Genomic DNA, 26179 nt, shown 5'->3' on the forward strand with positions numbered 1-26179 from the left:
GAGGAGAATGTCCAATCTGCAAGCTCTTTGCCTTTGGGGCTCATAATATGGACGGCTAACTCTGGGATGGAATGATAATTTTCCGATGCTCCTTTCCATTCCTGTAGCCCCTTCTAACCTCTAACGAGATTATTCCTGCAATCACAGCATCCTCACGGAGAGACTGCCAGATGTGAGTGACACCACTCCTCTTTGAACCCCGTCAGCCAAACTCTACTGATGGAAGAGAAAGGAGAGTTTCACCTACACCTCTATGCAGGACTGCAATCCACACAGCTACTTCTTTGCTATTCCTGCAGTGGTCCTTCTGGCGGTCAATAAGGACTGCACAAACTGAGGAGAACACAGGAAAACTGTGCCCTTTCTCTGTGTTGGGGGGAGGGGGGGGTCTAAATTTTATGTGAATGTCAGGTATATGCTAAAAACTTTCCAGCTAAAACATAAATTTTCAAAACAAAGAAACCTGCCTTCAAGTTGCTGTTGGCCAATGTTACCACTTATAACAATTAACTACTTCTTTACTACTTGCAACATTTCATTCAAGTTGGGGATTTTAATGTATCAGCAAGAGAACGCCTATATTTAAACATCAATGGGCTGCCCTTATTTTTTCAAGCACATATTAATTTGCCTTCAGGACGTGAATCTAATACAGGATGCCTAAAGAAGCCGTGGCTTTGCACCTTTAGAAACCACCCTCTCCATACATGACATATTTGGCATCCTTAAATTAGCTTTTGGAACCCTTAACAAATGCATTATTCTATTATGGTTGTGGATTGACTGGGCTCATCAGTGTTCCTTCTGCTGTCAGCAAAGATGTAGAGTTGCTAGGCTTCGTATTCATCTTTTACATTTGAGCTGTTTTGCAGGACTGACGTTGCCATCTACAGCTTTTCTGTAAACCTGTCTAACCAGACTTTACACTGCTAAATACATCTGGAGTAACAAAGATTGCAGAAGAAAGGAGGATGGACAGCTAAAAAAATCGTAACAAGCACGACTTAAGTATGTTTAACTTAAGTGCTTGTGAGAAACCTGGATATTACCTTGAGAACACAAGATGCGAAGATTGCTTGATTCTTAAGGTGTGGTGGAATTTCAAATGCGAGCCCAAGGTCTTTTCCTAAGGGAAAAAGGGCCAGTTGAAAGATTCGTATCATTTCTCACTCTGATCATGCATTTAATGAGCAAGCAACAACTTACCATTTTTGGAAAATTTGATCTGCCCTTTATCTATATCTAGATAGCATCCTATTGTGTCATGCATAGTGAATTCCTGAATAGAAAAGAACATTGTTTCTAAGTGTTATATAATAAATGCAAAGGAACAGCAGTTATACAGGCCATCATTTTAATAACGTAACATTTGATTTATATACCACCCTTCAGGACAACTTAATGCTCACTCAAAGTAGTTTACAAAAGCGTGTTATTATTATCCCACATCACTATGTGAGGTGGGTGGGGCTGAGAGAGCTCAAAGAGAACTGTGACTAACCCAAGGTCACCCAGCTGGCTTCAAGCGGAGGCAAGTGAACGGTTTAATGCCTTAGGCCCATAAGTGCATATGTGTTAACTAAGTATTTTACATTCAGTCAACGTGACAGGTACAATTTTGACTGCTACATGGTAAGGTAAGATACAGCTTACCATAACGCCAACTCTCCATTCTGAATTTTGTTAAGAGGAGCGAAGAAATCAAAAAGATTTAATAAAAGTAATATAACTTCCGATGACCTACAGGTAGTTTTATATAAAAGGTAGTTGAATGAACAAGATCTTTTAAAAGGAACAATCAATTTGTATGGGCATCTGAGCACAGAACACGCGTGGGGAAAGCCTTGAGAGGCTTCTCTTGCAGGTACTGTGTCCCCAAGATGGCTGTGTGAGTGAGCCCAAGTCTAACAGTTGAAAGAAAAGAGTAAAATGAAGTTAGTCTCTGCACAAGTAGAAGGCAGACACTTCTTCACAGAAAAATGCAGCAAGGATCAACGTTTAACCTTTTGCATTCATGAGACAGATTCTGAAGTCTGAGACAAGAACAGAGTAGATGAGAGCTGACAAACCTCCCCTTAACTGCAGGTACTTTATGAACTGGCTGGATCACAGTAGGAGCTTTGTATAAATGTGTCAAATGACCTTTTTCTGTTCAGTTAGGTTAGCAGTAACAGAGTGGGAAACCAGGGGTTTTCCCTTCACACACCTCCACAGCTGAATTGCAACTGCAGTCTACCTGCATGCAATTTAGGTCATTTGGTTCACTGCCCCATTCTATTCTTGGTGGTGGAAAGAGAAACCTACATACCTCCCCGTAACTATCAAACTGTTTGTTGTGAGATTTCTTTCCGGTTCCGCCATAGCCGAAGCCAAATTTGTCAGTGCCTAACAAAACAAAAAAAGTAACAGTTTTTCCTTACATACGCTGAAGAGAGTCAATACAGACAACACTGAACACACGCCTGGAATTTAGATGAGCAAAGGTCATGTATCCAGGATGATGGCAGGCCACGTCAAACCAGAAGTTCTAAATGTGGCAATCTCAGCGGTTTTAAAAATTCAGGATTGTGGGGGCCAGATCAGGATTATGTCATGCAGGAAGATGGGACTTAAAGCTCTTTCTGTGCATCAGGGAGCCACTATTTCCCAGTCTGAAATGGCTCCGGGGAGCTGCTGTTTGTTCGATTCAGGAAAGTATACGCATACATTTTTCCAATGGGACAAGCAACAGCTCCCAGAAAACATTCCGACCTGGGAAAATGGTACCTGGGGGTGGAGAACTATACCACTGTGCCCTGTGGTCCCTGTTTGAATTGGACACTCACAATTACATTTCAGTGTGGAACTCCCAGTATACGCCTGGTTGACAGGACCGGAAAACAGTGTAGCACACAGTTAGGCTTCAAGACTGGGGATCTTAAGGCAGCAAGGCCATACTGTATCAAATAATAATACATTCTTGAATTGCCATTTTGTTAGAAATTAATGCTTTATAGTCTCCAAACTTTCAAACAAGAATGGCATACATTGATTTTGTTCCGTGTACTGCTGGTTAGTGTCATGTCAAAACAAGAGCTGTGTGAACTTTCAGCAAACAACTTTATCCCTGTACAAGGAGCACCTCCTCCTACTGCTAAGGCCACTGGATCCATGCTCCCTTGCCTCTTGTGTAGCTGACAGGTTTGTGACAGAATATAGACATTGGGATGTCCTGATCTGTCCATATGGGGCCACATTTGACGACAGCTGAATCAGGGCAAAAGTCTTAGAGGTGGCAGGTAACTAAACTGCTGACACACAGCACAGCAAGACAACGAATATCAAACTGGTTGCCCTTGGCTATGGGGACACATTCTCTCCTTCTCCCCATCATTCAGGAGGCGGTACTGTGTGGTCTTCGTTTGCTCTCAGTACTGTTGTCGGGGAGCCATATCTAGCTGCACTGTAACCCACAGCCAGAAGATAACATGCGCTGTTCTTCCTCAATTGCCGGCGATCATCCAGTGAAAAACAAAGCAGTCCTGAAAAATTGTCACCAAGCAGCGACATCTCACATTGGAATTCGTTTTGCAACTTCAAATTGGAAAATTCGTTTTGCAACTTCAAAGAGCCAATTTGTTGCCTAAAAAATAACTGGATAAACATTCAGCAGAGCGCTAGTTATGAACACCTTTAGTTTATGGAACAAAAAACAGGACTATATGCATCCTCTGAACTTTTGAGCCCTCCTGTCCAACGACTCAGACCAAACAATGCCACTCTTCCACAGCCCTGCGTTTTCTTGGACTTTAATGGGTAATATCAGCTTGCCACATAGATTTCAAGATTTAGATTTATGGAATTACTCACCCAAGTCTAATGAAGCTTGCGCAGAGGACCACCCAACTCTGCATAACCCCTGATCATGACAGGACACTTCATAGTAATATTTCCCTAAAACATTAAAAGAAAACAGTACATATAACTAACTGGACCTCGCAGTTGCATAGTTCAGTTTGACTACATGACACACACAGGACACACCTCTAACAGCAATCTTCTCAATGTGTCATTTGCCAATCTCAATTATCTAGGTTTATTTACCTAGATCTGCAGCCACCACTCTAAATTTTGTCTCCCAGGGCCAAACTTTAGCTGTAATTAATAATACACACTGTTGCTTTTGGTACCTTTAGTCACGCCTTTGGTTGACCTACATCCGTGCCATTCCTTTATCTCTCTGCTTTGGCAACAGAGGCCATCAGACCCAATTGCTGAACAGGAAAAAAGAAACCATTAAGAGTGACCTCTTATAAGTTTTACGAAGTACAATGTTCAAGCTTGGATCCCGCTGACAATTTCTGGGAATGGAAGGATTTCTATCCTTGGAAGTGCAACATCCCCACCTCTCCTCTTCAACTGCAGTCTGAAATGCCCCCCTGAAATGCAGCTCCTGGGTGCCCGCCAAGATTACCTGAGGGCAATCAAAGATCTGCCAAGGGAGGACAGAAATCAGTGAAAATTCAAAACCCACCCCAAATTTTAAACCCAGCAAAACTTACAAAACCCAGTAATAGATCCAGAGGAGTTAGCTATATTAGTCTGTAGTTGTAAAATAGTAGAGTCCAGTAGCTCCTTTAAGACTAACCAACTTTATTGAAGCATAAGCTTTCGAGAACCACAGCTCTCTTCATCAGATGCATGGGGGGGTATGAAGAAACTGGCCAGAGATATATAGGTGGTGAGGGGAGGGGGGAGAGGGTGCAGGGAGTGAGGGTCATGTAAATGTGAATCAGTTGCAACAGTGAGAAGAGAACTGTGGTTCTCAAAAGCTTATGCTACAATAAAGTTGGTTAGTCTTAAAGGTGCTACAAAACCCAGTAAGTTTTGTAAGTATATTATACGCAATTAAACTTTTAACACTCTAATGCTATGTGTAGCTAGCTCTCCCTCTGTGTCAAAGAAATATACTAAATGAAGCAAAGAGCATGATAGTACTGCAAAACTATCTCACCAGCTACAAAACAACTGAGGCAACTTAGTACAAGCTAAGGGAATCATGGATATGATGAATCAAATTGAAAAAAAAACATTGTTTAACTTCCAGTCTTCAATTTTTAAAGCCCAGTAAGATCATGCCGTGCACTAGGGAAAATTAAATTTGCTCTAACAAAGGACGTTTAATTCAATGTCACATTATCATTCTTTTGGATAGTTTATCAATAGGAAAGTCTGAAGCAGCGATTTAAATGAAGACAGAACAGTGTAACGTGCATTTTTTAAAAAAGATGCCCCCCTCCCCGAACCAACCGATAACCAATCAACTTACCAAATGCAGATCCTCTATCATATGGATTCATCTGCCATTTGTTGAGCACTATTGAGAAGAATTTTTAAAATTTATTTTACTTTACTCATACACTACCCTTCTCCTCAATGGAGACTGACATAACTCTCCCCTCCTCCACTTTAAGGCAACAACAACTCTGTGAGTTAGGTAAGGCTGATTGTGTGTGACTGGCCCAAGGTCACCCACTAGGCGTCCACGGCAGAGTGGAGATTTGAATCAGGTTCTCTCAGATCCTAGTCCAACATTCTAACCACCACGTCCTCAGCAGTAATAAGTTCCTATACTTCTGAGTTGAAAGATATCATTTTATTGAACAGTTGTTTGTCATGAAAAACAGTAACTCAGTTTTAAGCGCCTGAATCTTCTGGAAATTTGTACAAATGCCACTGTGACAGTATGACCTCCTTTTACCTTACACGTGTAAAGCTGCATTGTCTGAATTACAATTATATTGAATTTCACTAATTAACTTATAACTTGGACCAAAAAGCCTTTAAAATAATGCAACATTTTGCATTGTTTAATTTTTATATGAAATATATACCGTCAGTTCAAAGTACTTGCAGATTACTATTAAGGGGAACTGGAGATACATCTTTCAAACTCTAACTGAGGCCATATCCCCTTTGGGATGCCATGAAAACACTGTGGCAAAGCAGGCACATGCCGCTATGACAATACATACTGATTCAAGTAAATACATACAAATTGCAAACCACATACCATAGAGATATAGAGATATTTTTAGTAGAGATTTAATAAGCTTAGAGGAAAGAGTATTAAGTGTTTAACAGGGTATACGAGATATTAAGTAATTAAGTAATAAAATAGACTAAGGGTTGGAAAACTGTTGGAAGTCAACCAAAAAGGGGGGAGGAAAGGGAGGGGGTTAGAAATAGACTTACAAGGGGGTAATGAATGTGCTGAATGATATTATAATCTAATCCAATAAAAAAAATTAAAAACAAAAAAACAAATTGCAAACCACTAACACCAGTTCTGGTACCATGAAAGTGCTCTGCTAATAAGCACGTAACTCATCTAATTGGGTAAAGGTATTCTGCCACAGAGCCTTTGCTAAATAAAATAAGCAGGAATGTGGGGGAGGGAGGCAGCTGCTAAATCTAACCTCAGAGCATCTAGGTCTACCTAGGCTTGGATACAGGTTAACAGACTTAGAACCGAGTGCAAAAGGAAGTATCAGCACAGGGCACAATCCCAAAGATAAAAGCTTACCTCCCCCGCCAGTTTTTATAGTGGTTTTTCCCTTTTTGCCTTCCTGCTGGTCCTTCAGAGTTTCGTAAACGATTTGAATAACTGGGATGCTGAATGCCTGAAATATAAAATCGCCTGCAAGTTCATACGTTTTGGACCAGCGACTGCCTCCTAGTATTGTAGTAAGAAGCGATGCTTATTTATTTCATTTATGACCTACTCTTCTCAAAAGAGAAAGCACTTATACCACTTCAGACTGCAGGTGAAGATTTGTGCTTTTAAAAGTTTCCTTACACTAGAAAAGAGCAAGAGTCCAGTAGCATCTATAAGACTAAGAAAATTTGTGGTAGGGTGTGAGCTTTCGTGAGCTACAGCTCACTTCTTCAGATACATATCTACAGAAGTGAGCTGAGGCTCACGAAAGCTCACACTCTACTGCAACTCTGTTAGTCTTATAGGTGCTACTGGACTCTGGCTCTTTTTTGTTGCTACAGACAGGCTAACACGGCTACCCATCTCGATCAATCTCCTTACACTAGTAACTCACAGAAAATGGCAAATACTATATATGAATGTGTGGGCTAGAACCTCTCTCTGATACTTTTTTTTTATTTGCAGGGAGTCCTCCCCTCCACCAGTATGAAGTACCACAGGGCACTATACCATCTTTTTCTATTTCATGTGTAGGCCGGTTCCAAGTCAGCAATGGCTTGGATCCAAAGCTATCCTTGTGAGAGAAGCAGGACAAGAGAAGAAGGGGTTTTCCCCTACTAGCTGCAGCCCTCCCTGCCACGTGCTGTACAGTTCCTGAAGATCCCTTTGCCCTCAAGCCCTGCTTTTGGTGGGTGGTGATGGAAGTAGCATCAGTGCTACAGCTCAAGAGTCAAATCTAAGCCACTGTCTACATTTGCTAACTTTACAACGAGGAACTAATTGGTAACTCATCTCCCAGTGGAACAATCTGTAACCCAAGTCCATGTACGGGGATTTCTTTTACATATGACAATGAAAATCTTACTTACACCAGTTTTTCCACTCCCAGTTTCTGCAGCCTATCAGGAAAATAAGATTTAAAATGGCAGGTAAGATATAATTTAATTACTGAAGAAATAATATAAGCTTTACCCTTATTAACTAAGTACTGGGGGTGGGGGGGAGAGAAACTGTCCAAAGCCACAATAGAACATTGACATACAGGTAGTCACTTCACCGTTTCACAGACTCAGCTTTTGTAAGTGATACAATTCTGTCTCAAATACAAGATGTTGAAAAAGCTTTCTATAATATCTTTTCTTCCAGCAGAAGATCTCTTTAGGATAAGGAAAATCTCTTTCATCCCTGCCACCCCCACATCCAAAGAAACACATTTTACAGTGGGCTTAAATATATTTCTAATCAGCATTACAACAATGTACTAACCAGCACTGACAACAATACAAGGTATGATTTATACTGAACAGCAACACAACACAGAAAATAGTTACAAAGTAATCTACAATTTTTATCAGCTTGATTCAATATCTGCAGACGATGTCTGTAAAAGTGTGACAAAAATCATGCCAACTGTAATTCTAAACACATTTACTATTATTTAAATTTACTGAATAAAGTCAGATTTATTGCTGAGCTAATACACATTCACAGACACAGATTAGTGCTGCAACCTAGGAAACTATATAAAATTTGATTGTACAAACACATACCATAAGTACATCACCACCTCCTAAAATCAATGGGATAGATTCTGCTTGGATATCTGTCGGAAGACTACAAGAGAAACTTAAATGTAAAACCCAACATTTGCAAGGACATCAAGGTATATAACATTTGCAAACCCTATTTTCAGCTTGCTTGAAAGAAGAAAAAAGGTGGATAGAAATATACTTATTTGTAGCTAAGCTCTTGAAGCATGCAGAGCTTTAATACATAAATTAAGTTTCCAAAAAAGGGTGAACCCAAGTAATTCTCTGCACTAGGTGCTTTAACTAGAACCTCTCTTTTTCAGCTTGAAAGTATTTTTCACATGCCACTTTTCAAATAGCCTTCCATTGAAATGGGGCAGGGTTTTCAGAACCACTGAGTATGACATCAACAGGAAAATTCCTTCCCTTATTAAACTGGAGCTACAGATAACCGAAAACAATACTCACAGCCAGTCCATCTCTTCTACAGCTTGAGCTATCTCTGGCATAACACCCATTTCTGCAAGCACATAAAATTAAGAGGAACATCAGCCATTTGAGTTTACTACGGGAAAACATTTCAGATAAGTACATTCTGAAGGGGAAAGCCGTAAATGCAGACTTGCAAGATGGCACGTGCCCTTAAGGCCACAACTAATATATATGTACATATGAACAACAACAACATTCGATTTATATACCGCCCTTCAGGACAACTTAATGCCCACTCAGAGCAGTTTACAAAGTATGCCATTATTATCCCCAAAACAAAACACCCTGTGAGGTGGGTGGGGCTGAGAGCGCTCGAGAGAGCTGTGACTAGCCCAAGGTCACCCAGCTGGCTTCAGGTGGAGGAGTGGGGTTGCTATGGAAATGATATTCTACTGGAAGAAGGTACTTCTGTTGCCGCAGGAGGGGGGCAATTTTTGCAGCTTCTTCCCACTGAAGACCCACAAGTCCAATGCTATTCCTGGGGTTATCCTGAATTCTGGGGACAGTATTTTGGGAGGCAAGTGCAGAGAACTATAGCAGGGGAAGCAAGGCAAGAATAAGATGTTTCAGGAATGGAGCACCACCACTCATGGTATTTTGCATCTAATTCACTTGGTCAGACTCTCTAACCTTCCACTGACAGTTTCACATTGTGATTACCTCTAAGCATGTGTTATATGTTGTGCCCCCTCACACTTTAAATGCTACTTTGGTTTCACCATTTGATTTATACGACCAAAAGAAAGTGGTATTTCTTTCTTACAATGCAGAGCAACTCTTATTTTAATTATATATCATTCTAAACCTCTATCAATACTCAAAACGCAACTTTACTGACAATATATAATAATATTTGATTTATATACTGCTGTTCAGGATGACTTAACACCCACTCAGAGCGGTTTACAAAGTATGCTATTATTATCCCCACAACAAAATATCCTGTGAGGTGGGTGGAGCTGAGAGACTGTGATTGACCCAAGGTCACCTAGATGGCTTCAAATGGAGGAATGAGGAATCAAACCCAGTTCTTCAGATTAGAGTCCTGCGCTCTTAACCACTACATCAACCTGGCTCTTTATACAAGATTACTTTACCAAAATACAGAGAGCCAAAATCCAGGAGACTTCCTCTCCCCCCACTTCATTTTAAGATTTAGGCATCAATCTTAAATAGACATTCCTGGGAGTAAGCCCCACCGAATAACATGAAAGTTACTTCTATTTGTTTAAAATGTTTCTAACCTCTTGAAAGGTTTCCTGTAACATACTACATAAAATAGTAAGTCTTTAGTCTTTATTTTTTTAAATCAACCGATTGACAGCACAATCTGAAGCACGGTCAATCCAACCAATGGTCTTACATTGGAGTAACTCTCCTTAAGAGTTTCACTGCAAAACAGTCTTATTTTATCACCATCACTTAAGACTGAATTTTATCCCTTGACAGCAGAAGCTGCAGCCCGTCCTGCATTTCACAGGAGCCCCGGTGCCGCACAATTCAACGGGCCTCTCGGACATCGCCTTTCTTCGTCTCCTCCACGTCGCCCTGAGGCTTCTTTCCTTTCATTCTGCTTCCCCTCACAGGCAGCGCTTCCAACCCAGCCGCCACTACCGAAATGACAGACAGGAGGCGGCCCTAACCCTCTCCCGCTTCCAGCCACGTACCCGAAAAAGCCGCCATGCTTGCTGCGCTCCTCCGACAAACCTCCCGATCCACGCTCCGCCGCTTCAGTCAGAGGCGCCTGCGCAGTTTTGACGTCCAAGCGTTTGATCCCTCCGGTCTGCAACACCGGGCAGCCAACTAAGGTTCCGGCGGGCAAGCTTCAAAATAATAGCATGTCGAATTGTTGGTCCAGTGAGACGTTCTCTGAAGTAAATTGTAGTGGATTGTAGTCCGCGAAAAGAGTTTCACATGGGCATCTTTGTTGGCCTGAAGAAGAACACTAGAATTGGAGTCCAGGGGCACCTTAAAGACCAATAAGATTTTTCAAGGGTATAAACTTTCCCTTCTTCAGATACCAAATCTTTGACTTCGCAAGCCTTATACCCTGAAAATCTTATTGGTCTCTAAGGTGCCAGTGGACTCCAATCCTGCTGTAGTCCACGAAAATTTGTTCTGGAAAGTTATCTTTTAAAAACTCTTTATTTTTTACCGCAAGATACAATAACCCTTTAGAATTCTTACTCAGTCTCTGAAGTGGGGCCCTCTGCATACTTACCAAGTCTCACTTTATTCACTTGGATCATACTTCCGAGGGATGTTCAGGAGCTTCGTTCTATGAATCCAGGAGTAAATTAGGGTTGCCAGCCTCCAAGTAGTGGCTGGAGATCTCCTGGAATTACAGCTGGTCTCCAGGCCACAGAGATCAGTTCACCTGGAGAAAATGGCTACTGGGGGGGGGGTGGACTCTATGGAATTATGCCATGCCAAGGTCCTTTCCCTTCCCAAACCCCACTTTCTCCAGGTTTCTCCCCCCAGATCTCCAAGAATTTCCCAACTTGGAGCTGGCAACCCTAGGGAAAATCCACCTTTAGTTCAGGTAAAGGTGCATTTGGCGTGCAACGTTTTACAGCAAATTCGTACAGCGAGGGGGAGTAAGAAACAAACATCTATAATATGCACGAGCAAACAACGCGCGCCTTGTCCTCTCCGTTTTGCGAGCGAGCGGAATTCAAGGTAAAAATCGAAGCCCGTCATCGAAACTCCTGCCAGAGACGACGGGGTTAAAAAAAGGCCTTGGCTGAAAGGGGAGGGAAGTTTGGCCCTTCTAGGCTGCCGTAGTGGGAGCCGGGGGTGCCTGCCAGCATGGCGGCTGCCCCGGAGAGCAAAGTGGAGCCTGGAGGAGGCAACGGGGAGGCAGCGGAGGACGAGGGGGAGGAAAACATCCTGTACGACTTGCTCATCACCACCGAGTGGCCGCCCGAGACGGAGGTGCAGGTGGGGTCCCTCCCCCCGCCCGTTCCTGCAGTGGCTGTGGCTGTGGCTGTGCTGCTGAGTCCCTAGGCTGGAGGGCAGGCGCAGCGGCGGAGTCAGGTCGCCACGTAGGAAGGCAGGAGAGGGCAGGCGAGGCAAACTCGCAACGAAGAGCCGGGCTTTGGAAGGGTTCCCTGTACTTCACGGCAACGGTAGTTACCAACCTGACAGTGCCTAGAAAGCGCGCTGCAGTTGATACACGTGGCCATTTCTATGGCTGATCGTCTTCTAACAAGGCAGTTTTGCACAAAGTTTCTATTTGTAATTTTTTTTAGCATTCCCATGCCAAAGATGTGCAGGCCAAAAAGCCTAAATGCTAGGAAATGTGTTACAAAGATCTGGGAGAGCCAGGTTCGAATCTCCACTCTGACAGGGGATCTCTCTGGGGGACTTTGGGCCAGTCATACACACACTCAGCCTCACCCACCTCACAGGGTTGTTATGAGGATAAATTAGAGAACGATGTAAACCACTTTGGAGAGAGAGGCTGGTATGAATGGAATGAATGAATGAATATTTTCAGAGGTCCTCGCCAGTTTCAGTGTACTGATTCCAGTTGTATGGAGATATCCCAGTACATGTTTGTCAGAGTGAGGAGTTTGTCAGCAGTATTGGCCATGTGAATGTATTGGATATAGTGCTGGTGTAGTGATTACAGTGCTGGAGCAGGATCTGGGAGAGCTGGGTTCAACTAGGTTCCATACTCTGCCTTGATAATGGACTGTGCAACTTTGGGCAGGTCACAGGCACACACAGCTGTGAACAGTGTGTCTTGGATAAGCTTGGTAACCAATGACTATTAGCCACTGAAAACAGCTTCTTTAGCTGCTAAATTATTGCAATACCCCCCATCAATCCCCCTCCCCCATTTATTCCACTTTGAGCATCTGTGGGGAAGGCAGACTTGAAATGAAGCCAGTGTTTTTCCACATTTTGAAAGTGCGGAAAAACACTGTTTCATAAGTTTCAAGGGGGGTGGGTGGGGTTGGCTCAAGGTGTTTAAGTGGTATAGTTCCTGACTGCCTTGCACAGATCAAATAGTTTAGATTCTAAGTTCATCTCAAACAAGTTTCTGACCTAGTTTTGGAAATGGAACTCTTGATAAACTTTATCAGAAGAGGGGCAATGCAATCCTCTTGATTTTCGTGGATCTCTTGGTGGCTTTGAATGTTATCACAACTTTTTGTACTGGTTATCTAGAATGGGTCTTGGTGGCACAATGTTCTGGTTTTGTTGCCACCTGTCTCATCTGTACCGGAAAGTGGTGCTGGGAGGCAGCTGCTCCATTTTTTTATATTTGTATTGTGGGGTCCTATGGTTCTTCCCCCTTAGAATCTATATAGCATTATTGGAGGTTGTCCACAAATTGGATTAAAATGTCATCAGTTTACAGGATATTTATAGGATAATATTTGGGTCCAGTAGCATCTTAAAGACCAATTAGATTTCCATGGTATGAGCTTTCAAGAGTCAAAGCTCCCTCTGTCAAATACATGGAATAGAAAAAGAAAAGAGCCTTATAAGGAGTCGTTATAATCCAGATAGAAGGTGGGAGAAGTATTGTAAATTAGAGTGTCAGGAAACTAATAATACATATTGTAATGAGTTTGATGCCCTGACCAGAATAGTACAGGCAAGTCCAGTCTCATTAGATCTTGGAAGCTAAGCATGGTCGACCTTGTTTAGTAATTGGATGGGAGCCCTCCAGCAAAGACAGGGTTGCAGAGTCAGGCAACAGCAAACCACCTCTGTTGGTTTCTTGCTGGGAGCTTTATGTACCTTCTAGCGGTGTTTTGTTGTTGTTTTTCCACTTGGGCTTATCTTGTAGCAGGTCATCCCTTGATATCATTCTGGCTTTGTTGATCTGTTTTCTTACTACATCCAATAGATACTGTAATTTCAGAATCTTTGTTGTAGATCCTGCAGGTGAAAATCTGTCAGAAGGATTGGGGCAGATTTGATTCCCCACTTCTCCACTTGAAGCCAGCTGGGTGACCTTGGGTCAGTCCAGCTTCTAGGAGCTCTCTCAGCTCCACCCACCTCACAAGGTAATTGTTATGGGAATAAAAACATACTTTGTAAGCCACTCTGAGTGGGTGTAAAGTTGTTCTGAAGGGCAGTATATAAATCAAATGTTGTTCTTGTTGTTATAGATGTGGCTGTAGCATAGAGCTTAACTGTAGTATAGACAATAGATAGTTTGGTGTATTTGGGATGATGACTAGAGGTGAGTAGATACGTTAGGTAAACATTTGGTTTTTGGTTTAAGAGTTGTTTTATACCTCCATCATGTAATTGTACCCCAGTGTTTACAAAATGTACTTTCATGTGGATTGATTCATGGTCAGGTTGATGATGTGGTAGAAGTTGCTGAAAGTCTGGTGAAATTTCTCCAGTGCTTCTTTCCCATGTGTCCAGATGATAAAAATATCATCAATGAATCTCAGATACAAGAGGGGGGTTAGTGGGTTGGAGCTGAGGAAGTGGTGCTCCAAGTCAGACATGAAAACATTGGCATGTTGTGGCACCATGCAGGTGCCCATGGTTGTACCATTAATCTGAAGAAATATATCGTCACCAAATCTGAAGTAGTTGTGGGTGAGGACAAAGTGGTAGAACGTGATAGTAAGGTCAGGCTGTCAGAGATGGTGTTCCTAACAGCTTGTATTCCATCTTTGTGGGGGCTGTTGATGTATAGAGGTTCAACCCAAGGTGGCAAAAATAGTGTTATCTGGAGGATTGCCAGTAGATTGTATTTTTCTTAGAAAGTCTGTTGTGTTGCACACGTAACGGAAGGCAAGAATGGCATAGGGTCTGATAATGAAGTCCACATTTCCAGAAACCCCTGCAGTCATGGGTCCTTGTTGAGTTGTCTTAATTAAAGTGATGGATGTACTGAACGAGTACCTTGAGTTGGTAATGGCCTTGATGACGGCTAATAAACAGAAAATCAGGTAGCTCAGTAGCATATCAAGGATAGCTCCCCTAAAAGAACAATTTTACATCTTGGAGTTGTTTTGAAATCCATGATCGAAAATGAATGAACAGTTCTCCTCTGCACTACATAACACCTGTACCCTATAAGCAGCTGGTTCATCAGTTTCACCCCATACGGGGAAAGCAATATGAGTTAGCACAGTTATCCATAGTCTGATTTCACCCAGATTAGACTACTGTATTGTGTTCTATCGGGGCTGCCTCTGAAGGCTGTTTAGAATGCTGCTGCAGGAGAAGTGAGTGTGTGACCAACGGGAACACTTTCTTCTGATAATTTCTGAGTACAGTTAAAAGACTTGCTCTTTCTTTTTAAACTCTTAAATATCTTGCAGCTGGGTAACATAAAGGCCTTCCAGTTTCCTGTACAGAACTGCCTGCTCCAAATCCTTGTCAGAGTATTTGTGTTTCTGTAGCAAGGTGGGTGGCTACCAAAGAGGCCACCTTTTTCGTTCGTTGCTCCCCACGCCCTTGGTGCAACTCCCTTGTGTATGTTTGTTGGGGCCTACTTTACTGAGTTTTAAGAACCAATTTTATTCTGACCTTGTCAGTCCTTTATTGATTTTCTACCCACTTTCCTATTTTTGTTTTAATATTGCTGCTGCAATTTCATTGTGCTGCTTTATTTGGTGCTTAGATGCATATGGTCAAGTATTGATTGTGTTCATTACATTTATTTTAATTATTGTGAGATGCCTCTAAAATGTGGGAGGCCTAAAATCGTTAGGGAATAAATAAAGAACTGTGCTGTGATTCCGTCGTCTCTTAGATTCAAGTCCACTATACCCTTAAAGACTAAAAAGATTTTCAGAGTAGAAATGTTTGAGAGTCAAAGCTCCCTTCAACAGATATCTTTGAAAATCCTGTTAGTCTTTAAGGAGATAGTGGACTCAGATCTTGCTGTTCTACTACAGACCACCATCTTCCCTTAGAAGCACTACTTTGGAAGTGGAGGTTAGGAAATGAACCCCAAGGAAGGGGTACATGCTGGTGTAGGGAGTTCAGCATCACAATTTCAGGTTTCAACTTTGCCACATGTCTTGCAATGCAATCCTATGAAGAGTTACTCCAGTCTAAGCCCATTGAAGTCAATAGGCTTAGACTGGAGTAACTCTCCATAGGATTGCACTGTTGATCTTGCCGGTTGTTTTGGTCTCGCTGCCATTTGCATGGGATTGGTTACATATGGCTTGCAAAGTGCTGAACACGCTGAATTGCTCGCTTTCCATTTCCTCTTTTGGAAAATAGCCTTAAAACTGAAACCCAAGTTGAATTTTAAATCCTTGCTTAGGCTAACAAAGGGCACGCAAAACGCATTTGCTTCAACAGCTAGTGAACGAAGGTGTTGTTGCAAACTAACTCTGTTGTAATTGCAGCCAAGAGGCTACCGGAAACATGGTGCATCATTTATCATCACTAGAGCAATTACAGGTAAATATGCATGGCTTGCTTTGATGGATTATTCAGTGGATGGTCTGTGGCTGGAATGGATGGGGTATGAATTCATTGGTTTTGTTTATACAGTTTGTTATCTGATATTGTCATATACCTATTATGTTGGAGGCCAAGTGCAACATGTACGGCATAGCAATTTTCTGGAAGCATATGCTTCCTTTTCAGTCTTCTCTGTCTCTGATAGTGGAGCTTATATAAACAGCAAGCAAATCTTCTGGTATGTTGGGGGTCTTTCTCAATCACTTAGTAAAGATTTTCTGTATACACTGTGAATGTTACATATGCTACTGCAAAAATGTTATCAGATGTGTTGATCGTTGTATTCCAGTGGTGCTATCACGGTGGTGTTCTGGCGGTCCAGCAATAGCTAACAGGCCCCTTTGAGGTCAGTGGGGGCTTCTGAATAAATATGCATTGAATTAGAATCCGTAGTGTGGGTGTATCTATAGAGTTGGTGGTATGGGATGAAGCAAGCTTACTGAACGTTCAGCCTGTTTCTTGGGTTTGAAGCGTATGTGAGCATATCTAATTCTCAACATGAGCCCATCTGTGCATACTTAAATCCAAAGATCTGGGCCATGGACAGATGACAGATCATTCTACAAACCTGAGTTTGCAGAAAAATCTGAAATCTTAACAAAATTAAAACAACGGGTTTTAAATTTAAAACGACTTTTAAAATAGTATTTCAAAAACAATCCCATAAACACATACACAACCACAGAACACAAGAACGAGGAGGGCCCATAACAGTTATTGAACAGTATGCCAGACAAAACAAAAAAGTCTTCACTCGCTGGTAGAAGGTAGCAATAGAGGGGGACAGATGAATCTCCTTGGGGAGGGAGTTCTAGAGTTTGAGTGCCATTACTGCCACCCATCTAGCTTCATATGGTGGGGCACCTGAAGCAGGGCCTTTGAAAATGACCAGAGTGAACAGGTAAGTCCTCACTGGTTATTAAGCAATCAAATCAGTGTTGCCAGCCTTCAAGCCTTGGTTTCTGGCGGTAAAAGGCAGGGGGAGGGGCCAGGCCTGTTTTGGCTTTTAAGGGAGGACATATTAGGGCTAGGGTTTCAAGTGTCCACCGGTGGCAAACAAACTGCCGGTTGTTTGCTTCTTTGCCCAATGCCCCGCCAGTGGTTGATGGGAGGTGGGAAGCCCCCTGGAGGTCGCCCACCACCAGCAGGCACCCTGGGAACACACACGATGTGCATTTCCAGGAGGGGCATGATGATGTCACTTTCGGGGGCGATGTTGCACCGGCCGCGTGAATGCCGATTTTGGCCCCAAACAGGGCCGAATCAGCCCCGCACAGAGCACAGGTGTGCTCTCGCTGCAATGATGTCACCACCAAAGTGAAGTCATCGTGCATGTGTCGGGAGCACGTGTGTGGGACAACACACTGCCGGCATGAGGTAAATGCCAGGTCCCTTTGCCTCCTGCCTGGGAAGGTAGAGCGACCTGGCAACTCTAACTGGGATGCATTATGGGATGTACAATAATAATTGTGAATACAGGTAAGTGGTTGCTGGGCTCGAAGAAAAGGAAGATGGCTATGAGCTTAAGGCTCCTTTGGATCTCTTGATGAAAAGAGATAATTGAAAAATCAATCCAAAGTAAGCATAGAGAACATCTCTGAAAAATTGCTCTTTTGTATCAGTTCCTTTAAATTCTTCTGGCAAGGATTTTGTGTTCAGTTACATCTTTTTATTTTTTGTAGGCCCTGCCTTATTTATGCTTCAATATTTATGGTATAGGTAAGTTACTTTGTTTAAACGTAAGCTCTCTAAAGCCTTGCCAGAAGTCAGTTTGAAAGCGCTTATTGCATTTGCAAAGACTTGTTGCTCGTTTGGTGCTCATAACAGCATTCGGTTGTGTAGAGAACTTTTATTTCAAAGCATCAATCTTTGAAAATTACTTTTATTAAATAAAAGGGTGCTGTTGCATCATGTGCATTTATCCATGGGATATGAAATTGGTGCTGAGTTATAACCATTGGTGTAAAACGACTAATTTATTTTTGAAAAAAAAAACCCCAAGACTTTGGGGGATATTCATCACATCTGAAGAGCTGTATCGGGATATGTTTTTGTGCAGCGAAGGAGTTCTGATATCCTTAGAATTTATTCCAAGCATTCAGAGAGTGATTGGGAAACAAATCTATTGCTTTTGTGGTGGAGTGGCATAATTCAGCTAAACCCAAAGCCAAACTTCAGACCCACACAATCTCCTGCTTGCTTGCTATTGTTAAAACTTAGCTGACGTTCATATGTATTTGCTGTCACATTCCAATCTAAGCATGTTTATACTTCCAGTCCTGCAAAGTTTTCCCTCCCTGCTGGACTAGTTCGCCTTGTCAGTAAGCAGATCAACTGGCATTTAGTGCTTGCAAGGTAGGTGGCTTTATTTTTAATTGAGAAGAGGGGGGTCCCTTTGATACTCCTGGCGCAAGATTGTTCTCGGGGGTCAGAAAAAGGATCTTCTTTCTGGTTTGGAAAAAAAAAAGAATTGTTGGGCTTGATAAACTTGTACATTGAATTTGGTTTTAGTTCATATCAGGCCTGAAAAATACAAGGCAGCTGGTGTCAACATAATGAAGTGGTAGGCTTGAATGAAGTAGCAGGTTTGGACTGAGGAGATTCATGTTAAAATTTTACTCTGGGTGAGCTTATACTTTGGGCTTTGCTGTGAGACTAAAAGGTGGAGGAGAACCCCTATATTTACTAGTCCAAGCTGCTTGATCTCACCCAGTTGAAGAGCAAAACCCTTGCTTCATTTTAATATATTTTATTTAAAATATTTCTGTGCCTCTTTCCCATCCAAGTAGGGTCACCAAGGTGACAAACATTAAAACATCAAGACAATAAAGCAGCATATATATATATGTAATATTTATATAATATTTATATTCTCTCTCTCTCTCTCTCTCTCTCATAAGAAAGATATAAAAAATAAATGGTATGTTAGTATGTTTTACTGAGTTGTTATATAACAACATACTAACATACCATTTATTTTATCTTTCTTAATCCCTTCCTCCCTTTTACTGTGGCTATACTCTGATTCCTTTGTAAGCCTTTGGTTGTTAGATATAAATGTACAGAACGACAACCAAGGAGGAGGGCTAGTAACTGTTAGTGAGGGAATGCCCAACAAAAGAAAGTTCGGATCAGTTCGGATCAGGCATCTGATGAAGAGAACTTGATTCTCGAAAGCTTATGCTACAATAAAATAAAATTGGTTAGTCTTAAAGGTGCTACTGGACTCTTTTTGATTTTGCAACAAAAGAAAAAAGTCTTCACTCATTGGTGGAAGACAACGATGGGGAGGGGGGAGTTCTCCCCAGAGGAGGGAGTTCCAAAGTTTCGGTGCCACAACTGAGAAAGTCCTGTCTCGGGTTTCCACTCATTTAACTTCAGGTGGCAGGGTTATCCAAAGCCAGGCCTCTGAAGATAACTGGAGTGGAAGGACAGGTTCATATGGGAGAAGGCTTAAGGTATGCTGGCCTTAAGCCATATTAGGCTTTAAAGGTCAATACCAGCACCTTGAATTGAGTCCAGAAGCAATTTGGGAGCCATTGTAGATGGAACAAGACCTGGGGGATATCTTGCCACGCCTGGTGTGCCAATAGAATTGCATTTGCGTGTGAGTGTGGTGGGTGGAGAGTTAGCTTGTGTTTCAGCTGGGTAGGAAAGGTTTTGGGAACATGGGGTGTCTTCTACCCAGGCACAGTCCTCTTGCAATCTCCTTTCTTGCTAGCCTCCTTGTAGAGGATAGATGGAGGGATAGGAAAGGGCCATATATTCCCTGCTTAATTATTACAATGTGAAGTGTTAACATTGAACCCTTCCATGAAGTTCTGCATTTGTATGTGGGGAAACCTGGAGTTAGTGGAGTCTCTTGAGTACCAGTGTAGCAGCTCCACCTGACAGGCAGGGTATTGGACTGGGCTTTATAATTTGTGAAACTAGGAACAAAATTCTTATCAGAGACATATGGCCTAAGTTGAGTCTTGGCAGAGCTGAAAGAAGCGCAACGATGTGGGTACACGAATGAATTCCAGAAGCAGAGAAAAAAGCATTCTGGTATTTTTCATTGCCTTTATATCAACTGGTTTGCTGTCGTGCGCTCTCTGTTCTCTGTCTCTCTCTTTCTGGCAGAAACTTTCTTTGTAGATTGCTGAACTGAGATTCCCCTGAATATATGAGCCATGGCTCCTGGGTCTTTTCTCTAGTCAAAGTCATAAACAGACTTTCTCCTCTCACCTGTGCTCTTGGGTCTTAATTTCTAATTTCTGTGAGCTTGCTTTCGTTTTGGGAACACTGAAAACGTTGAGCTAAAATGTAGTGCAGTCTCCTCAGGGCTCCTCTTTGTTTTCTGTAAAACACCATATAATACCTATAGGCTTGTATCTATTCGTCTTAATAATATTCACAATTCTGTGTCCATATGTATATATTTAATGTTTCAAAGTGGATACACGCATGTGACAAGGGAGTCAGAATTTCTCCTAAACAATATTTTGTTGGGAATGAAAGCAGTTCATTCAGAAGCCGAAAGAAATGTCTTGTTCAACTCAAGTTACAATGAAATGTCCTCTGGGGCAACTGTGTTGGTAGTATGAATTTGTTCTAGAGTTTTCCATTACTGGAACTCTGTGTGTGAGTATATATTGGAGATTGTTATTTCCCATAGGTTTTAAGTTCAAAGTGATTAATGGCAGTTAATATTGACGACCCATGGGGAAGAAAGCCATTCTGGATAACCTGTCAAGAGTTGTTTCACAAAAAAGTCAAGCCTGTAAGAGAAGTCTATTTCTTTTCAAGTTTCTTTCCTGCTTGTTAAATGCTAATCTGCTTCCAGAATGCTCTTAGTAAGTTGTTACAGTTTTAAATGCAAATAGTGAGATGCAAAAGCCGCCTCACCCACTTCACACGGCGTTCAGAGGCTAAAATGGAAAAGGGGAGAACAGTGTATACCACCTTGAGTTTTTCGGGGGAAGGCTGAGATAAGTGTCCTAAATAACTAAGAGCTAAACTACACAAGACAAATTGCGTGAGGATGCTGAAGTGAAGGGAGATGCAATGTTAGCTGGGAAGCATAGTTTGCATTTCACCTCTCTCTACGGAGCCGGCAAAGATCTCTCCTTAGCAATCTACAGAGCCAGCAGAGATCCTTCCTCAGAGGATTTGTTGATTTCCTATTTGCCTCCCTGAAGGCTCTGTCAATTATTAACAAGCCCTCTGAGGAACAATCTTTGCCAGCTCTGTAGAGAGAGGTGAAATTCAAACTACACTTCCTGGCTAACATTGCATCTCCCTTCACTTGAGCGTCCTTGTGCAATTCGTTTCGTGTGATTCAGCTCTAAGAAACAATGTTATGGTAGGATTTTCACATAAGGCCTTTCGTTTGTTTGTTTCAGCAATGGAAAACTGTTAGCAGCTGTTCAAGACCAGTGTATAGAAATAAGGTAAGGGATTCCCATATAAATTTGCCCAGTCCTTCAAATCGTCTTTGAAAGTTCTTTGGCTGCTGCTGTTGCCTTTGGCTCTTTCTAACATTGGCGCATTGCCTGCTTTCTCAGTGGCGCAGATAGAGTTGCCAGCCTCCTGGTGGGGCCTGGAGATTCTCCTGCAATTGCAACTGATCTCCCTCTGAAGAAAATGGCTGCTTTGGTAGACTCTGCCATGCTGAGGTCCCTCGTGTCCCCAATCCCCACCCTCAGTCTGCACCCCCAAATCTCCAGGAATTTGCTGATGTGGAGTTGGCAATCCTAGGCACAGAGTTTTAGTTGCTAGTCATAAATGTCTTATTTGCCTAAGATTAGTGATTTTGCCATATTGTAATATTTACAGTTTCCACAGCATAAATAATAATCAAAAAGCTTAATGAGTGTTTTACTTCTTGAGTTAGTGGTCAGAGATGAAAGAAATTCTTAATGAGACACAAGAAAAATATGAATTGTAGTTTTGGCCTAATGCTTCTATCTACTTCTTAATTATAAGAGCTTTAATAAAAAATCTGCTGCTGCTGCTTGGACAGGCAGCAGGCAGTACCAGTTGCTAGCAGCAGGTCTTCAACCACAGTAGGGCATACTCCAAGATTGTGTTCTCCATCTGCACCTCGGACTCCTCCATAATCTACAAAAAGAAAAGATATAAGAGAAGAAAACAATTATATCAGAAGTCCTTGTATAACATCTCTAAGACTTACCTGTTTTGTTTCCATCTGCCTGTACACCCTTGAATCCCCAGCTTGGGGACTCTGTGTTATGAATTCATGATGTATATGTGTAATTAATGTGAAATGTAGATTATACACTTACTGAATACACCATTAGTAGGTTCTTACCTTGCATGACTAATATATATTCTGTATCAAATTGTGAGTTAAAAATATTTTTCTCCTCCGGTTTTTTTGCTGTTCTTGACTGTGGTCCACCCGGGGGAAGCCCTATTTGTTGTAATCCTAATTAAGTGGCTGTATACAGTATAGGATTGAATCCCTATAGTGTAGGATTGAATCCCTACTAATTCTGCAACTTTCCTCAATTCCCCCTTTCTGCTGCAAATCCCTCCTCCTGTATTCCCTCAGGGTCCCCTAGGAGGAGCATTTTGCGGATATTGGTGGATTGTGCAGGGAGCAGGGAGTCAGGGAAGTTCTATTCTTCCATTAGTTTGGATGCAAACAATTAGATACATGTTGAACAGCAGCATGGCAAATTTAGCTGTTCTTCATGCATGTGATCACCAGTGGCTGGTTTCAGGTTTCAGCACTAAACAAGAAATGCAAGAGCTTTCTTTGGGGATGAAAAAGAAAATGTTGTATGGCATTAAGCTCTCCTCCCCACCCATCTGACAAATTGATTGTTGTGGAGATGATAACAACGCACTTTGTAAACCGCTCTGAGTGTGGCATTAAGTTGTCCTGAAGGGTGGTATATAAATTGAATGTTATATTCTTTTATGTAAACTAATAATAAGCAACTGAATTGTAAATCACAGCAACCATCTATTGCATGAGTTTAATGCTGAAATTCAATATTTCAGGTCTGCAAAGGATGAGTTTGGGTCTGTCATTGGGAAATGTCAAGGTATGTTGTATTTTGTACCTCCCCTCATTTTTTTTTTCAATTCTTAAATTGTACCAAGTAAGGGCTGTGGGTTATATTATGGTTGTTGATTGGAAGTAAGTTATTCCATATAGCAGGTTTTAAAAAGATTTGTTGCTTATGAGGTGAAAATGTCCTCGCTTGCCTTGCCTCCTGGAGGCCTCTTCATGAAATCCTTTATCATGTAAACTAGGCTTCAGCTTAGTACTACTTAAAAAAACTAATTTTTTCTAATCTTGGTTACTATTTCTTAACCTTCCAGTGTTGTACAAGCATATTAGTCTAGCAGTGGCCTTCAGCCTTTCCTGAGGCAAGACCCAACTTTAACCCCCAGAGACCCACACAGCGGCAAGTACATGACAGGAGGTCACATGACATCAGTCATATGATAGAGACTATAGGAGCCAGAGGTAGGGAGAGGGCTCCATACGGCAAGTGCACATCGCAGGAACAACTGATGTGGGTAGCTGGCCAGGAAGGAGGAAGGAGAAGGCAAGGGAAAGGAGAGGAGCTTATGCTGGGAGGGGCGTTAAACCTGTCTGTGCTAAAATGGGTTGAGTGACATCGCTGTGCTGTCCTGCTCCTCTCAGTGTGCATTCAAAGAGGAGGCACAGTACCTTTGCTTTCTGTGCACAGGCACTTGCAAGAAGCCCTAACAAAAAGAAAAAAAATATGGCTGTTATATAGGGGCTTGTGACCTGGGAAGCAGGGCTATGCAACCTGTCTCAGGGTCACAGTGTGATTATTGCCGTGTAGCATGTTTTGTAGGTAAGAGAGGTGAGTTTGTTCTGAGGAGATAGTTTAAGTCAGATTTCGCCAGGGTTAAAAAATGCAAGTGAGCAGGTTGACTTATGGTCCTCAGATTCATTCTATACCTGGATACCTCCAGTTAAGGAGAAAGAGAAGGGAGAGGGGGTCATGTGGACCCATGGAATATCTTAGGATGGCTATAAGTTAGGTGATCAGCATAGCAAAAAAGGGGGCATAAAATGCACCTGTATGAATTAATTCTTATATTCAGACTTCACCAAAAAACCCCCTTTATAAAGCATAGTTTGATTAAATTCTAGTTTAGCATTGTATCTGTCCACAGAATGGCTGTTTGTAGTGGGATGCTAAACTGGGACTCTTAAGCTGTCATTTATTTGCCTCATTAGTTGTGGTTATCTGTAACGTAGTTGTAGTTAATTGTACCCCCCTATCTTCCCACTGGGTCCTGCTCCAGCTCCCAAAGGTGCTCTTAATTTAATTTTAAATTAATTAATTAGATTTCTTGCCCGCCCTCTTCACGAGCAGGCTCAGGGCGGGTTACAGCATTGTATAGCGGTACAATAAATTAAAACAACAATACGCAATAAAAGATAAAATACACAATTTCATAATTCCAATACAAAAGTTAAAACCACGGTTTAAGATGCAGCATGTATTGGTTCACCATAATGCATCCCATTCACCAATTTCACGGAGGTGGCCAGAATGTAAAACGAGCCGACCAAAGGCCACAGCAGAGAGGCTGGCCGAACAGTTCACCCATGCCTCAACCACCTCTGCCTGTCTTTCGACCTTCCCCGTCCCTGCCAGTTCCCCATGCCCCCCTTCCAGAATAAGAGGACTTGGAGCGTCCAATGAAGTTGATGGGCAGTAGATTCAGAACAGACAAAAGGAAATACTGCTTTGTGCAATGAGCGATTAAAACGTAGAATTAGTTGCCAAAGGATGAAGTGATGGTCATAAGTGTAAAAGGGGATTAGACAAAGTCATGGGGGATAGGTCCATCAGTGGCTACTAGCCATGGTGACTAAAGGAAACGTCCACATCCAGAAGCATCAAACTTCTGAATCCTAGTGCCAGGAGGGGAACTCCAAGGGAAAAGCCTTGGTCTCACCGCTCTTGTTTGTTGGCCCAATGTATAGGAGTGTGTTACATCAATTTGCAGTGAAAATACAACGGCACTTTAACTTAAGAAAGTTCAGCTATATGAAAAGGTAGAAGGGTGATGCAATGTCTCCCATGTGGTAAGAAGATATGTCCTCAAAGGAGGTGGAGGGGAGGGGGGAGAGACGGAAGGGAACACTGGAATGGCAAAGACACAGCACCGATTCAGTTAGGGCAATAGTCCAAATCAAATCAAATCCATCTCAGACACAGCCAGTCCAGTCCACGTCCCCCAAGGCATCAACGTCTGGAGGTGGTGAATCCAAAACTCTTCTCTTTTCTGCAGGAGTTTGTGAGAGCCTGAAGATGTGTTCTGTATAACCCAAAATTGCAGCTTCTTCTCCGTATGGCCGGCAGTGAGACAGTGGTTAACAAGTGGGGCATTCAGTTTCTTTAATCTGATACAGCTCTTATGCTCACAAATACGAACTTTAACAAGTCTGGTAGTCATACCTACATTCATCAAGTTGCAAGGACACTGAATAACATAGATAACTCTTGTTTGTTGGCCCTCCAGTGGTTGGCTTCTGGATAGCTCTCGTTTGTTGGCCCTCCAGTGGTTGGCTGCTGGATTAGGTGGACTGCTGGTCTTATCCAGCAGGGCTCTTCCTTTAAATCTCCAGCCCTAGCCTCTAATGCATCTGTAGGAGAAAAAGGCATCCATTCTAACAATGTAACCCGCCCCCCCCCCCCACAGCTAACACTGGCATTATTGTCCAACGTATTTTTCCTCCCGCAGTTCCGAGGGATCCTAACCCACAGTGGAGGCGCGTGGCGTGGAGTCATGATTGCACTTTGCTTGCCTACGGAGAAAGCACCGGGACTGTCAGAGTTTTTGACTTGGTCGGCAGTGAACTCCTGGTCATTTTACCGGTATTTACTCTTTATGGTCCAGATTTTAAAAGTCTCATTTGCATGCAAATTAGACCTTCATAGCTATTATAATTTTAATATTACACAATTATGCTGAGAGCTTGCATTGTGGGCTC

The 26179-nt window shown here is 42.2% G+C and overlaps 2 protein-coding genes across 2 annotated transcripts in view; one reads left to right on the forward strand and one right to left on the reverse strand.

The window, feature by feature from the left end:
* Positions 1-10539, reverse strand: part of DDX1 (DEAD-box helicase 1) — a 28570-nt gene extending 18031 nt beyond the window's left edge. Inside the window, exons 1-11 of the mRNA XM_054982351.1 lie at positions 10386-10539; positions 8695-8746; positions 8248-8311; positions 7567-7596; positions 6566-6662; positions 5309-5356; positions 4170-4253; positions 3850-3933; positions 2309-2385; positions 1207-1279; positions 1050-1126 (exon numbers count right to left, since the gene is read on the reverse strand). Of these exons, the coding sequence (XP_054838326.1) occupies positions 1050-1126; positions 1207-1279; positions 2309-2385; positions 3850-3933; positions 4170-4253; positions 5309-5356; positions 6566-6662; positions 7567-7596; positions 8248-8311; positions 8695-8746; positions 10386-10401 (702 nt within the window). The 5' untranslated portion in view covers positions 10402-10539. The remainder of the gene's footprint in view (positions 1-1049; positions 1127-1206; positions 1280-2308; positions 2386-3849; positions 3934-4169; positions 4254-5308; positions 5357-6565; positions 6663-7566; positions 7597-8247; positions 8312-8694; positions 8747-10385) is intronic.
* A 976-nt stretch (positions 10540-11515) lies between these two features.
* NBAS (NBAS subunit of NRZ tethering complex) overlaps positions 11516-26179 on the forward strand; it is a 235639-nt gene continuing 220975 nt past the window's right edge. The window contains exons 1-7 of the mRNA XM_054979414.1: positions 11516-11658; positions 16065-16119; positions 17865-17901; positions 18460-18537; positions 21567-21614; positions 23194-23237; positions 25930-26063. Coding sequence (XP_054835389.1) covers positions 11527-11658; positions 16065-16119; positions 17865-17901; positions 18460-18537; positions 21567-21614; positions 23194-23237; positions 25930-26063 — 528 coding nt within the window. The 5' untranslated portion in view covers positions 11516-11526. The remainder of the gene's footprint in view (positions 11659-16064; positions 16120-17864; positions 17902-18459; positions 18538-21566; positions 21615-23193; positions 23238-25929; positions 26064-26179) is intronic.

This window comes from Eublepharis macularius, chromosome 1, assembly GCF_028583425.1.
Source record: "Eublepharis macularius isolate TG4126 chromosome 1, MPM_Emac_v1.0, whole genome shotgun sequence".
In the NCBI taxonomy this organism is placed as follows: domain Eukaryota; kingdom Metazoa; phylum Chordata; class Lepidosauria; order Squamata; family Eublepharidae; genus Eublepharis; species Eublepharis macularius.